The sequence below is a fragment of the Rhinolophus sinicus genome, linkage group LG11, assembly GCF_036562045.2.
Source record: "Rhinolophus sinicus isolate RSC01 linkage group LG11, ASM3656204v1, whole genome shotgun sequence".
Classification (NCBI taxonomy): domain Eukaryota; kingdom Metazoa; phylum Chordata; class Mammalia; order Chiroptera; family Rhinolophidae; genus Rhinolophus; species Rhinolophus sinicus.
In genome coordinates, this window is record NC_133760.1 from 45696591 (window position 1) to 45711362 (window position 14772).

Sequence of the window (14772 nt, forward strand, 5' to 3'; positions counted from 1 at the left end):
CAGCCAGTCCTAGTGTTTTCTTTTTACTTCAATTTCCTCTGAGGCTGAATGGACCAGCGAAGTCATGGGGGTGGGGATGGGGGATTAGGGTGGCCCCTGTCCCCGGGGAGGGTAGGCCATGTCAGCGTCTGTGCAAGGAGAGTTCCCTCCCCCCATGACCGCTCTAAGGACCTGCTGGGCTTTGAGTTCTGTGGCCACCTGGGCTCTGGTCCATCCTCTAATCACTGTTACCACCAGGCTATCTCTCAGGGGCCTGGATAGACTTGGGTCAATCCTGGGGTGAGGGGAAGCAAAAAAAACAGTCCCCTTACGATGGTTTGAGCTGGAACCTGCAGACCCTTCCCAAGTGCCCTCTGCTCACTCACCCCCATTTGTGCCCTTCAGCCTGATGCCATGTGCCTGTGACTTCCCGTCTCATACATCCGTCTGCCACCTGAAGGAGCAGTTCCAACTTCATCAGTCACCTCACCCCCAAAGAACGGGGTGCAGCTGAATTCATTACAGTGCACTGTGTTTTCTTGCAAAGCTTTGCCTGTGCCCCTCAGGGTTGTGGGATTTCCCACCAGGACTAGAAGTTGGTGGGGAGTCAGCCCCCAGGTTGCGATCAGGTGATGGGACTGGCCTCCTTCTGGCCTGTGGGACTGATGGTTTGTGAGGGCATTTCCAGTGACTTTGTCCAGGCTGCCCACGCCCCTCAGGGAGGTGGCTGAGGCCTCACTTCCTACGGGGGTACCTGGTCCAGCGAGGCCCCGGCAGGTGCTGCTGAGGGGAAAGGCGTCTCCCTCCCGTATCCTGCTGCCCCTCTGCCACCCCCTCTGCAGGCGAGAGGGCCCTCATGACCACTAGCTTCCGGCCCCCCGGACTCCCTCCCCCACTCCCCCCGCCCGCTGCACAGCCTCAGCCCGGAGCTGCCCTTGTTTCTGGGCGGCCCTGGGAATTGCCTCTAATCTCCTTTCCGCTTCCCCCTGCAGATGGTGATGACGACCCACAACTCTCCTGGGTGGCCTCCTCTCCCTCCAGCAAGGATGTTGCATCACCCACGCAGATGATTGGGGATGGGTGTGACCTCGGCCTGGGCGAGGAGGAAGGGGGCACAGGCCTGCCGTACCCTTGCCAGTTCTGCGACAAGTCTTTCATCCGCCTGAGCTACCTGAAGAGGCACGAGCAGATCCACAGCGACAAGCTGCCCTTCAAGTGCACCTACTGCAGCCGCCTCTTCAAGCACAAGAGGAGCCGCGACCGGCACATCAAGCTGCACACGGGCGACAAGAAGTACCACTGTCACGAGTGCGAGGCCGCCTTCTCCCGCAGCGACCACCTCAAGATCCACCTGAAGACGCACAGCTCCAGCAAGCCCTTCAAGTGCTCCGTGTGCAAGCGCGGCTTCTCGTCCACCAGCTCGCTGCAGACGCACATGCAGGCCCACAAGAAGAACAAGGAGCACCTGGCCAAGTCGGAGAAGGAGGCCAAGAAGGACGACTTCATGTGCGACTACTGCGAGGACACCTTCAGCCAGACGGAGGAGCTGGAGAAGCACGTGCTCACCCGCCACCCCCAGCTCTCCGAGAAGGCCGACCTGCAGTGCATCCACTGCCCCGAGGTCTTCGTGGACGAGAACACGCTGCTGGCCCACATCCACCAGGCCCACGCCAACCAGAAACACAAGTGCCCCATGTGCCCCGAGCAGTTCTCCTCCGTGGAGGGCGTCTACTGCCACCTGGACAGCCACCGGCAGCCCGACTCCAGCAACCACAGCGTCAGCCCCGACCCCGTGCTGGGCAGCGTGGCCTCCATGAGCAGCGCCACGCCGGACTCCAGCGCCTCCGTGGAGCGCGGCTCCACCCCGGACTCCACCTTGAAGCCGCTGCGGGGCCAGAAGAAGATGAGGGAGGACGGGCCAGGCTGGTCCAAGGTGGTCTACAGCTGCCCCTATTGCTCCAAGCGGGACTTTCACAGCCTGGCCGTGCTGGAGATCCACCTGAAGACCATCCACGCAGACAAGCCCCAGCAGAGCCACACGTGTCAGATCTGCCTGGACTCCATGCCCACCCTGTACAACCTCAACGAGCACGTCCGCAAGCTGCACAAGAACCACGCCTACCCCGTCATGCAGTTCGGCAGCCTGTCCGCCTTCCACTGCAACTACTGCCCGGAGATGTTTGCCGAGATCAACAGCCTGCAGGAGCACATCCGCGTCTCCCACTGCGGCCCCAACGCCAACCCGCCCGAGGGCAACAACGCCTTCTTCTGCAACCAGTGCTCCTTGGGCTTCCTGACGGAGTCCTCCCTCACCGAGCACATCCAACAGGCCCACTGCAGCGTCGGCGCGTCCAAGCTGGAGTCCCCGGCGGTGCAGCCCGCGCAGTCCTTCATGGAGGTCTACTCCTGCCCCTACTGCACCAACTCGCCCATCTTCGGCTCCATCCTGAAGCTCACCAAGCACATCAAGGAGAACCACAAGAACATCCCGCTGGCCCACGGCAAGAAGTCCAAGGCGGAGCAGAGCCCGGTCTCCTCTGACGTGGAGGTGTCTTCCCCGAAGCGGCAGCGGCTCTCGGCCAGCGCCAACTCCGTGTCCAACGGCGAGTACCCCTGTAATCAGTGCGACCTCAAGTTCTCCACCTTCGAGAGCTTCCAGACCCACCTGAAGCTGCACCTGGAGCTGCTGCTGCGGAAGCAGGCGTGCCCGCAGTGCAAGGAGGACTTCGACTCGCAGGACTCCCTGCTGCAGCACCTCACGGTGCATTACACGACCACGTCGACCCACTATGTGTGCGAGAGCTGCGACAAGCAGTTCTCCTCGGTGGACGACCTGCAGAAGCACCTCCTGGACATGCACACCTTCGTGCTGTACCACTGCACGCTGTGCCAGGAGGTCTTCGACTCCAAGGTGTCCATCCAGGTGCACCTGGCCGTGAAGCACAGCAACGAGAAGAAGATGTACCGCTGCACGGCCTGCACCTGGGACTTCCGCAAGGAGGCCGAGCTGCAGGTGCACGTCAAGCACAGCCACCTGGGCAACCCGGCCAAGGCCCACAAGTGCATCTTCTGCGGGGAGACGTTCAGCACCGAGGTGGAGCTGCAGTGCCACATCACCACGCACAGCAAGAAGTACAACTGCAAGTTCTGCAGCAAGGCCTTCCATGCCATCATCCTGCTGGAGAAGCACCTGCGGGAGAAGCACTGCGTGTTCGACGCGGCCACGGAGAACGGCACGGCCAACGGGGTGCCCCCTGCCGCCACCAAGAAGGCCGAGCCCGCCGACCTGCAGGGCATGCTGCTGAAGAACCCCGACGCCCCCAACAGCCACGAGGCCAGTGAGGACGACGTGGACGCGTCGGAGCCCATGTACGGCTGCGACATCTGCGGGGCGGCCTACACCATGGAGGTCCTGCTGCAGAACCACCGACTGCGGGACCACAACATCCGGCCGGGCGAGGACGACGGCTCACGCAAGAAGGCCGAGTTCATTAAGGGCAGCCACAAATGCAACGTGTGCTCGCGGACTTTCTTCTCGGAGAACGGGCTGCGCGAGCACCTGCAGACGCACCGGGGCCCCGCCAAGCATTACATGTGCCCCATCTGCGGCGAGCGCTTCCCCTCGCTGCTGACGCTCACCGAGCACAAGGTGACCCACAGCAAGAGCCTGGACACGGGCACCTGTCGCATCTGCAAGATGCCCCTGCAGAGCGAGGAGGAGTTCATCGAGCACTGCCAGATGCACCCCGACCTGCGCAACTCGCTCACGGGCTTCCGCTGCGTGGTCTGCATGCAGACGGTCACCTCCACGCTCGAGCTCAAGATCCACGGCACCTTCCACATGCAGAAGCTGGCGGGCAGCTCGGCGGCGTCCTCCCCCAATGGCCAGGGGGTGCAGAAGCTCTACAAATGCGCCCTGTGTCTCAAAGAGTTCCGCAGCAAGCAGGACCTGGTGAAGCTCGACGTCAACGGGCTCCCCTACGGCCTCTGCGCCGGCTGCATGACCCGCAGTGCCAACGGACAGGTGGGCGGCCTGGCCCCGCCCGAGCCCGCCGACCGGCCGTGCGCCGGCCTCCGCTGCCCCGAGTGTAGCGTCAAATTCGAGAGCGCCGAGGACCTGGAGAGCCACATGCAGGTGGACCACCGCGACCTCACGCCGGAGACCAGTGGGCCCCGGAAAGGCACCCAGACGTCCCCAGTGCCCCGGGTAAGTGCCGCCGCCCGAGCGTGTCCCTGCTCCTGGGGGCTCCTGCCCCCTGCTCGTGGGGGCTGAGCCCCAGAGGAGCCACCCACACTGACTCTGTTCCTCCTGGTGACAGTCCCTTTGGGAGCCCAGGGAAGCAGCACTGCAGGAGACCGGGGTAAAACCCCAGAGTTGTGTTTCCCTTCCAGCTGTGGGACGTGCATCTGTTATGGATCTCTCTGGGTCTCATTTGCCACGTGCTCGTCTGTAAACGGGGAATAATGGTCTTGGCGTCGGAACTGCTGTGCGGGGCCCGTGGCGTCATCCCGCTGAAGGGTCCGTGTGGTGGCCCACCACAGTGCGTGTTCCCGTCCTGCCGGCTGCCATCTTTTTATTGCTCTGGGGAGGGCTGCTTCCCCTGCTTCCTGGGCCTCCTTGGGAAAGTCTCTTTACGCTCTGGGTTTTAGATCCAGGAGTCTTTTGACAGGTCAAGGAGCTAATATACACATAAAGGGCTCAGTCATGCTCGTTATAATCACCAGCTGATATTGTCGTCATCAACAGCCCCATTATAGTTAGTGCAGTTGCTGCTGCATAGAAGGTCCTAGAAATGGTTCTAATTACTGTTATTAATGATTGACTGATCGGTTCATTCATTCATCAGATTTGTTCTGAGCACCCATTATGTTTCCGGGGTTTTTAGCAGCCAAGGAGAGTCAGACATGGACCCTGCTCTGAGGACTCCCAGACCAGGGGATCTGGGCTTCTTGGAGGATCCACGCGGGCCCTGGGTACAGTGGCCCTGGCCCGTGGGGCCCTCAGGTGTTGGGACGGGCTGGGGATTCCCATCGAGTCAGGGTTGTGTGCTCCAGGCTGAGAAGGTGCCAAGCGGATCTCGGGGGTGTCTTACCCTGGAGGGCTGCGGTTGGTGCCACGGGCATGGAGGCGAGATTTAAGGGAAGGGCTCCCTGCCACAGATGCCTGCTGGAAGACAGGGTGTTTGCCGAGGGGGTTTCACTGTGGGATCAGAACTGGGGCCTGCACGCTGGGATTCTGAGGGGGAGAGTGAGTGAGTGGGAAGGAGGCTGCACGGTGGGAGGCACTTAGGGGCTTCCTGGCCCAGCTCCCCACTGAGGCCCAGCGAGCCGGAGGGCCTGTCCACGGTCACCTGGCTGGACAGAGAAACACCTGGGTGAGGTTAGAGCCATGTGTCTGGCTGCGGCTTGATGTCTTTCCTCAGAAGCCCATCTGGAGCAGAGAGCCTCTTCTAGGGGCGTTAACACCCCAGTGTCTCAAGGCCTGAGCCAGACAGAGGTCCTGGACGCGGGTCCCTCCCGGCCACCGCTGCCCACCTCTCCCCCTCAGTCTCCGCTTGCTGGGGGGGCCGACTTGGGAGCACGTGGGCCTGGAGGCAGGTGCCTGGGCTAAGCTCTCCCTCTGCCAGTCCTCACTGGGGTCTGACTTCTCCGGGCCTCTGTCCTCACCTGTCAAGCCCAAGGGTAATAGTGACACTAGAGTGACAGCAGTGGTGTCCATCTCCACAGCCCACATCACGTGGGAGCCACAGGGGCCGTTCTGGTTTGGGGGCAGCAGCTGCTCCGACGGTCAGTTGTTAACTCTCACCATTCGTTCCCGTGCCGACCTCAGCGTTTCGCTCTGAGAATTCAAAGCGCTTAGTAAACGTCACTCGTCATTTTCCCATTTATAATCACAACTCACACTTATCAAGGGATGAGGATGTCCGAGCACTTTTTCTATTTAACAACAGTGTCTTCACAACACTCGCTTTGCAGACAAGGCCACGGGAGTTCAGACCGGTGAGGCAGCGTGCGATGAGCCCGCAGCTTTCAAGAGGCAGGCAAGGGGTTGGAACCCACAGCCTGAGCTCGTGCCCAACACTCTACCCAGCATGTCTGGAGCCCATCCTGGTTGCAAGAGGGGAGAGGCTGGCTGGGGCGAGGTCCGGGAGGTCACCCCCATGTTCAAGCTGGGCCCTGCACGCCCCCCTTCCAGGTGTACCCCAGCCCATCCCTGTCCATTCGGTACTGCCCGCCCCTGCTCTAGGGTTCTGACAGCCACAGGGCTCCCCAGTCTGCCCTGGATCCTGCATCCAGTACCACTTCCTAAAGGCCCTTCCTGGGTGGGCACTGGCTCTTATATGGTTTCCATGGCAACAGGCTAGGAGCCTTGCCATGACCTCTGTTTTGACAGAGAGGATGCAGGCTCAGAAAGGTGGAGCTGTGTACCCCAGGATGCACAGCTGTGTGAGGCACCACAGGGGTTCATATCCAAGGGGCTTGTTTTCTGGTACCCGACAGCCTTCCTCTCCCTGTGCCAGGCCTGTGAGAGAGGAGGTGCGTTGACCATCACATCTAGAGGCCTGGGCTGATGGGCCATTTGCAGAAAGGAGCTAGACAAAGCCCGGGCACCTCCCCAGGGAAGGCACAGCCCCTGGAGCCTTGCCCCTCTCTGGGCATGCCTGGGGGCAGGGCCCAGCTGTCTGTGAACCCCCCCCCCTCCCCCAGGACTCATGCATGGAAGAGCAGACTCTGGGGCTGCACAGGGGCTTGGGGGCTGGCAGGCTGGGGCCCATGGGAGTGTCTCCATAGCAACCAGCTCTCCGAGGACTGGGCTCCCGTGGGGCCGAGGCTGCGTCAGCTGGGGCATGAAGCATCACGGTTTCTGCCCCCCTCTGTTTATGAGTAATAACAGCATCACCCCGCTCCAGGCCAGCGTGGGCAGACCCTGGTGCTCCATCGGCCCACCAGACCCTCCAGTGCCTCTCCCTGCTGTCACGTTCCATCTTACAGTGGGGTAAACAAATGGCCAGGTTACAGGGCTTGTCCAGGTCGCACCAGCTTTGTCACCTAGGCCAGAACTGTCCAAGGCCGTCTGGGACACGGAGCCGAGAATGGCAGCTCAGACAGTGGGCTCCGGAGGGAGCCTGCCCGGCCTCGAATCCCAGGTCCCCTGCTCACCAACGTGGGGCTTTGGCAGGTGGTTTAGCCTCTTGACCCCAGTTTCTCCATCCCGACAGTGGAGCTTGCAATGAGTGTGAGCTTTCAGAAGAAACAGTGGCTGCACGTAGTAGGTGCTCAATAAATGTGAGCTGTGATCATGACAATAGAGGTTCTGCAGCTATGGCTGTCTGTTCCCTCTCCTGCCCTCCTGATCCTGTCTCCGCCATTCCCTTTCTGCTCTGGGCCCTCTCTGAGGCTGCGCAGGGCTGGGCTGGGGGAGGCAGCCCTGGCCATAGACCGTAGGGCTCAGCGTTGCTTTTCCTGGGCTGGGCCCTGGGGAACTGCCTTGAAAGCCAAGTTCTCTCTGTGATTATGTCTCCTATTGGGAGCGGATGCTCCAGGGGAGGAGGGGGGTCTCTAGAAGATGGAGAAGGGGAGACAGACCAAGAGGAGCTGTTGAGGGGAAGACGGGGGCTGCCCAAGGGTGCAGCAGGGGAGAGGCAGAGGGGAAATGGAGGGTGAGTGGCAGAGTCCTTGCCTCCTCTCCCGTGCTCGTGGCCCACCGGCCTGTGGGACTGGCCCGCCCCTCCAGGTGCCCTCTGCTTTGGACATGAGCAACCCCGGCCTCGCATGCAAAGCCACAAGGGCTGTCTTTGTGCAGGGCCTCTGGGTACACATGTGCCCTAGCAAGTGTTGGTGTGGTGAGCCTGTGTGTGCGTGACTGCACATGTACATGCTTAGGCGTCTGTGTATGTACACGAGGGTACCTGTGAGCTTGGGGCTGAGCACGCGCATGTGTCAGAAGCCTTTTGTGCACCTGTGGGCACACTGAGAGAGGTGGGTGGGGCTGTCAGGGTCCCAGTGAAGGCGCTGAGAGTGTGTGTCTCTGGGGTTGTGATTGGATGTGTCAGCCTGCATGAACCTGTGCTCCTAAGGTTGTTCCCCACTCCTCTGAGGGTGTCACACCCAGGCCCGTGTTACAGGGAGCTGGTTGTAGTGTGGGGTGTGGGGTGAGTCTGTGAAGGGCTTGTGTGTTACTGGTGAGTTGGGGGGTGAGGCAGGGTGTACATACGTATGCTTGCACGTCTGTTTATCCTTATGTGCTTGTTCATGCTTGTGTAGACGGATGGATGGGTAGACAGTGTAGGTGGATAGGTGGATGGATGGATGGATGTGTGTGTGTGTGTGTGTTATGTCGATGGATGGGTAGACAGTATAGGTGGGTAGATGGATGGGTATGTGTATATGTCTGTATGTATAGATAGATGGGTAGGTAGAGAATAGGTGGATGGATGGATGGATGGATGTGTGTATATGTGTGTGTGTAGATGGATGGATGGGCACATAGATGGATGGGTAGATGGAAGATGGGTTTGAGCAGACTTGAGCAGGACAGCCTCCCTCAACTTCCTTTCCGTGGTCCTGCTGTGTGCCCACACCTTGGGATGGGGCAGGTTCCCCAGGTCTAGCAGGAAACAGCTCTTTTGCATCGTAGGCTGACACCCCTTCCCCAGGCTGGAGAGCTGGATTCAGAAGCAGGCGGGAAGAGAGGGGACCGGACAGACCAGGGAGGGGACCAGAGCCATTCTGGGAAGTCTGGAGCCAGGACTTCCAGAACTTTGGCTTTGTTTCCATGGCAACAGCTGGAAACTGTTTAATTTCCCCCACCCCTTTTTTTTTGGTTTCCAAACAGAAAAAGACATACCAGTGCATCAAGTGCCAGATGACCTTCGAGAACGAGAGAGAGATCCAAATCCATGTTGCCAACCACATGATCGGTAAGAGTGTTTCCTCCCACGCGTGCAGGGCCGCGCACGCATCGGGGTTTGAAGTGCGCAGTTTTGGTCTTCATTTCACTGGCTTTTAGGGCAAAGGCTGGAGTCAGTCCTGCTGCTTCGGAGGCGTTTCAGGCAGGAGCAAACGTGTCAGAGCTGGAGCACTTTCTCCATCCCAGCCTTCCTGGTGCGGCTCCACTCACATCACAGTCAAACTTTTGACAGTCTCTTCCATTTCCCCGCATAAATTTCCGTCCGTTTCTGAAATGAAGTGCTTTCCAGTTGTCAAGCACTCAGGGGCAATTATGCTTCAATTTCGTATGTCACGACACTGAATAGATTTAACTGCTCACATTTCCCCACTAAACGTGGTGAATTCCTCAGGCACATTGTCCAAACAGAATGCTTACAAAGTTATTGCGGTACTTTTCCTGTTTCTCTTCAAGGGGTTTTGGACTTTGGAAAATTCAGCCTTTTTAAAAGGGGAGCTTTCAAAGTCCCATGGTGTCCCCTCATGGCTGAGGTGAGGAGGGAAGCTGTGGATGGCTGTGTCTCCCTGGCAGGGGTGCCCTCACTGTAAGAAACGGCACAGCTGGATTTCTGCTAAGCCCAGAGTTGGCTTGGGGAGGAGGGGGTTTTGGCAGTGAGACCTTGGAAGTTTCTGGAATCCTGGTCTTTGGTGGAAGTATGATCACCTTCTCCAAGCCCTTGCCTTCTGAGAAGTGGGGCGTCACGTCTGGTGTTGGGCATCCTGACCCTTGCCTGCTGCCTCCGCACTTTTCTTCCTCTAAATCTTTTCAGTATAGTCTTAACAACCACCATGCCAACAGACACTGTTGTACAAAACCCTTGAATGATTGCATACATTTAAAAAAAAAATCCATTAAAGCGTACCGCTGATGACTTCTCACGAAACAAACACACCTGTATATCCACTGCCCAGCTGAAGAAACAGCTTCCTGCATCCCAGAAGCTCCCCCCGGCCCTTCCCCCCACCAATGAAAGGTCATCACCATCCTGATGTTAACAGCATAGGATGCTTTCGCCTGTTTCATGCTACATATGAGATCACACAGCCTCCGCTCGTTTGTGTCCGGCGTCTTTCGCTCATTTCCATTAGTTCCTGTGGACATTGTTCCTTTTCACTGGTGGATAATATTCTGCTGTGTGATCTATTCCACTCTCGATGGACACCTGGGTACTTTCCATGTTGGAGTTGTTTCCAGTCGTGCGCTGTTGTTGACGTCCGTGTGGGTGTCTTTGGGTGAACCCGTGCATGCGATTTTAATGGGCATCTTTCTAGGGCTGGCTTGGTGGCTCACGGGCTGTCAGCAGGTCCTGACCAGTACATTCCCAAGTGGTTGTATGATGTCACGCTCCCACCAGCAGTGTGGGAGTGGCTCCCCGGCCTTGCCACCACCCACGTTGTACATAAAGGCTCTCCTCTAGTGAAGTGGCACTCAGGGTGACTTTCGTCCCCTGGGCCACCCAGCTGCAGCGTCACCATGCTCAGTGAGATGGGCTCCCTGTGTCCCAGGGACTCGGAGCAGGTCTCCTGAAGGCTCTGGCCCTGTGTGCGGTGGCGCTTGCCCAGCGGTGAGGGGGCACAGGAGCCCGAGACGGGCAGTCGGGGCCCTGGGAATTCGGCCTCACAGGGAGATGGGTGGTTTTTTAATTTCTTCTGCTTGAAAGCCCCCTGCTGACGTAGAAGAAGGAAACTGCCTGTCAGTCACCAGCTGCTGAGAGCGCTTTCAGGGATTGTCAACGAGGTGAAGATGAAGATATCTGAAAACGCTTGCTTTTGTAGCAGGTGTTAATGTGTGTTCCTGTCTGTAAGTGTGAAGGGCGAACGCCTGGCTAATTGGACCACAGCGACTTCAGAGACGGTTTCTGCCCCCTCCCTTCTCTCTTCCACCTTTGCTTTTGTGTGGGGCCTGGGAGCTATGTGTCCTCAGGTGGAAGGTGAGGGGGCTTCTCGCAACTAGAGTGATGGGAAATGTGAAAGGAGGGTCGATGGGCATTTGGGGCTTTGTGTGAGTGGAGGGCCGGGCGTCCAGCAAGGAGTCCTGTCTGGTGGCTGGACAGGGCCTCCACCCACGCCTGCCCTGCAGTGCTGTCAGCTGGCCTGCTCCCCAGGCCACGTGGGAGCTGTCGGTGTCAGAGCCTGAGAGTTCAGTCTAGGCAAGATGGTTCTACAGTTGCGGAAAGTCCCACCACGCAGGCCCTGGGTGTGTGGCCACGAGGCACGGCCTGGGGACCCCATGTGAGCAGTGCCTCCTCTGGCTCTAGCCTGCCCTCCCCGCCTGCCCACTTCCCTTGGCTTCATCAACTCCATTTATCTAGTAGACTGAGCACCTGCTGCCTGCAGAGCGCTGGGCGGGTCTGCGTGGGTGTCAGAGGGCACGGGGACACCGTCCCTGCCTCATAGCACCCCCAGGAGACACGACACTGCACACGCCGTGCAGCGGGGTCACACTGGGTAAGGAGGCCGACAGCCGCCGTGCCCGGAGCCCACCACATGCCAGATACCTCTCAGAGGTGCTCGTTCTCCGTCTCCCGAGGACGTTTAATCACTTCCCCAGGCTCTTCCAGCCCGGGAGTCACGGAGCCAAGGTCAGAATAAGAGCTGAGCCTTCTTCACGGTGTGCGGCTCCCCCGCCAGGGTCCGTGGTGGGAAATGCCCCACATGGCACAGTAGCGGGGTGTCGGCAGCAGCTGGCACTATGTGTTCCCAGATGCCACAGTCCCCACTGTCCCTACTGTGTTCTGGGGGGATGCTCTGTGTCCCCAGCCTGGCCCCTGTGGGTACCTGTGTGTGTACCCTTGGGCGTGTACGTACTACTAGGGAGCTGTTGAGGGTTTTTGAGCAGGGTTGGCCTGGACATACTGTGTTTCCCCAAAAAGAAGACCTAGCCGGACCGTCAGCAAAAGTCAATGTAAGGCCCGGTCTTACTTTAATACAAGACCAGGTATAATATAATATAATATAATATAATATAATATAATATAATATAATATAATATAATATAATATAATATAAATGTAATATAAGACTGGGTCTTATATTAATGTTTGCTCTAAAAGACGCATTAAAGCTGATGGTCCGGCTAGGTCTTATTTTCGGGCCAACATGGTAGCTGTGTGCTTTAGGGAGATCGGTGTGGCTGCAGCGTGGAGGAGGAAGAGGTGGGACGAGAACAGAGACCTGCCCGGTCTGGTCCGGAGGTGAGGGAATGAGGCTGGGGAGGGGAGAGGCGGAGGTGCTCGACTATATTTGGCTTGAGCTATGTGCCTAGTTGGCCTGGTGGCTTGGGGAAGTGGCAGGGGGTGACAGTGGGAGGTGTGAAAGGAAGAGAGCCAGGCACCAGAGCCCTAAGGGGGAGGAGGGTGGCTCTGCAGTCTCAGTAAAAAGCACTGGGGCCCAGGGTCCCTGTGGGCAGTTTCCCCTGCTAAATGGCCCAAGCCCAGAGTGGCCACCTGGAGCTGGTGGGGGTAAAAGCCCCCCTTAGTGACACCAAAGGGACTCGGCAGGTAGAAGTGGCACTGTTCAGCTTGGTGGCCTTCTCATAAACTCAGGGCGCTGGGGGTCTGCGGCAGGCCTCCCCAGGGACCCAGACTGCTGGAGACCTCCCCTGGGGGACGCTAAACTGGCCTTTTTATAGCGGGAGACCTCTTCGTGGCTTTGCAGCCTCCAGACCCAGGAGTTATGGTGACTCAGGGACATGTCTCCTTGGAAACATTCCCCCAGCACCCCTCTCGAGTTGCTGCTGGCCAGGGAGTGGTGTGGAGCTGATAAGAATGAAGGGTCTTTTGAAACCTTTCCGCAGTGGGGTCTCCTTTGAAATTTCCCCTCCCACAGAGAATGAGGTCCCCTCTCCGGGCTTTCCCCAGCTTTTGAAACAGTTTGAAACACGCTTTCGCCTGCAGGTACATCATTGGAGCAGCCGCAGCTCTGCTGCGTCGCCTCCCGCCCGATGGCCTGGTTCTGCCCAGCAGCCCCTTCCTCACCTCCCTCTGCCCCCTCCCCTCCCCCTCCCACTGCCCCCAGCCCACCGCAGACACTGGGAGGGTGACCCCCCTCAGAAAGTGGCTCTGCAGGAGGCCCCCGCCTTGGGCTCCCTGGGGCCTGCTGAGCAAGAGCTGAAGGAAGACTTTTGGGGGGCCTGGCCAGACGCAGGGCTCCCCTCCAGTGTCTTCCCATGTGTGTTGAGCATGTGTGTACAAGGCCCTCCTAGGGCACCGGGGGCTAAGACTCCCAGGAAGCCGCCTGGGGACTGCCCTCCACAGTCGCTCGGGGTCGCCTCTGCTCTCGGCCCCGTCAGGTGGGAAAAGGGGTCTGAGAACTTGTCCTTGAACTAATGAGTTTGCTGTGACCCAGGTTGGCCCCAAGGGAGTGACTCAGCCTCTGGGCCCTGTGTCCTTACTCAGGGCTTCACGGGCCCCTGGGGGGAGCCCCGAGGAGGGTCAGGGCTGGGAAGGGACCGTCCTTGGGGAACCTTGTCAGGAATGCTTACCCTCCGTGTCCTTGGAAAGTAGCTGTGGACCTTCTGGCAGGCAGCCAGGCCAGAGCAAGGCCGGTCCCCATGGGGCGTTAGTCATTCTGAAGACGATATTTTCTTGGTCATGTCAGCCCCTTTCCCTGGGTGCCTCTGAAGAGCTGGGCTTTGCTGTCGGTGGTGAAGAAATGGGGGGCATTTAGAAGATCAGCCTCTGGTCTCCTTTACAACCCCCCCTTGCTGGGCAGGTGGTACTTTGTGTCCTCTCGCTGTGTCAGGATGGGCCGTGATCCACCTGGAGGGGAAGAGTCTGCTGCTGGGGGGGGGGGGGGGAGAGAGAGAGAGAGAGAGAGAGAGATTGAGAGAGGTTTTCTGTCTTCGAAGTTTTTAAGGAGCACGTCCCTGGAGGCATATCGAATGCCACCTTGCAGACCGGTACCCCCTCTCTCGGTGGCTGCTGGCATATCCAGGATCCTTGCCGAAGGCCTGGCCGGCAGCATTTTGGAGGGGAAGGAAGGTCTGGTGGGGAAATCAGTGTCTCGCTCACACCGGGGAAATACAGAATCCCTCAAATACAACTGAAGAGAAAAACGCGCGCAAAGGAAAGGGGGTCCTGTCTGCATGGTGCTGGAAACACATGCTGCTCAGCACGGCTGTGTCAGGCTGCTCTGTGGTGCTTTGGATTCAGGTACGACCAGACCCAAAACATCTGTTGAACCTTAATGTGTGATAAAACTGTGTCCCTCTCCCCACAGGGATCACATTTCCAGTTCTGGAACTGTTCTGTCAGAATAACAAGCTTGTGCACAGAGCTTGTAATCCAATTCTTTTTTATCGTTTGTTGTTTTTCTCATAATCCCCAAGTACGGCACAATCGCTTCCCCCTTAACAGCCCCTGTGGGCGAAGACTCAGTTTCCCTGACTTGGAATCTCATTGGTTGGTTTAAGGAGCTGTGGATCAAGGACTTTGGTCTATGGAGAATCCACCAGTTCTGGATTTTAAAATAGTGGAATTTTCCTCATGTTCATAGATTTCTTTATTTTTTTTAAGAAAGGGAAAGTTCTCTGAGGGTGGTGATTCCCTAGCAGTAAGCCTAGTTCAGTGAATATAATTGCGATTGTCCACGAGGAACCACTAGGCCAGCTGGGCAGATGGTAACCTCCAAGGATAATAAGGTCAGTGTAATAGCACAAGTCTAAGCTAAGGAAGCTCATGGGTAGGCATGGGCATTCCAGGAAAGCTTCCTGGAGGAGGTCACACCTAATCAGGGTCTTAGGAGGTGGGAAGTCATTTGCGAGTGGCCTTTCAGGAAGAGAAAATAGAAGCCAAGAAGACAGTTCATAGAGAAGAGGCCCATGCAGCATGTGGGGAACCTGTA

General features: G+C 58.2%; 1 protein-coding gene across 3 annotated transcripts in view; it reads left to right on the forward strand.

The window, feature by feature from the left end:
- Window positions 1–14772, forward strand: part of ZNF423 (zinc finger protein 423) — a 325408-nt gene that overhangs the window by 201012 nt on the left and 109624 nt on the right. For all 3 annotated transcript variants that reach the window (XM_074314930.1, XM_074314928.1, XM_074314929.1), the window contains exons 4-5: window positions 972–4186; window positions 8816–8900. In XM_074314930.1, coding sequence (XP_074171031.1) covers window positions 972–4186; window positions 8816–8900 — 3300 coding nt within the window. The remainder of the gene's footprint in view (window positions 1–971; window positions 4187–8815; window positions 8901–14772) is intronic.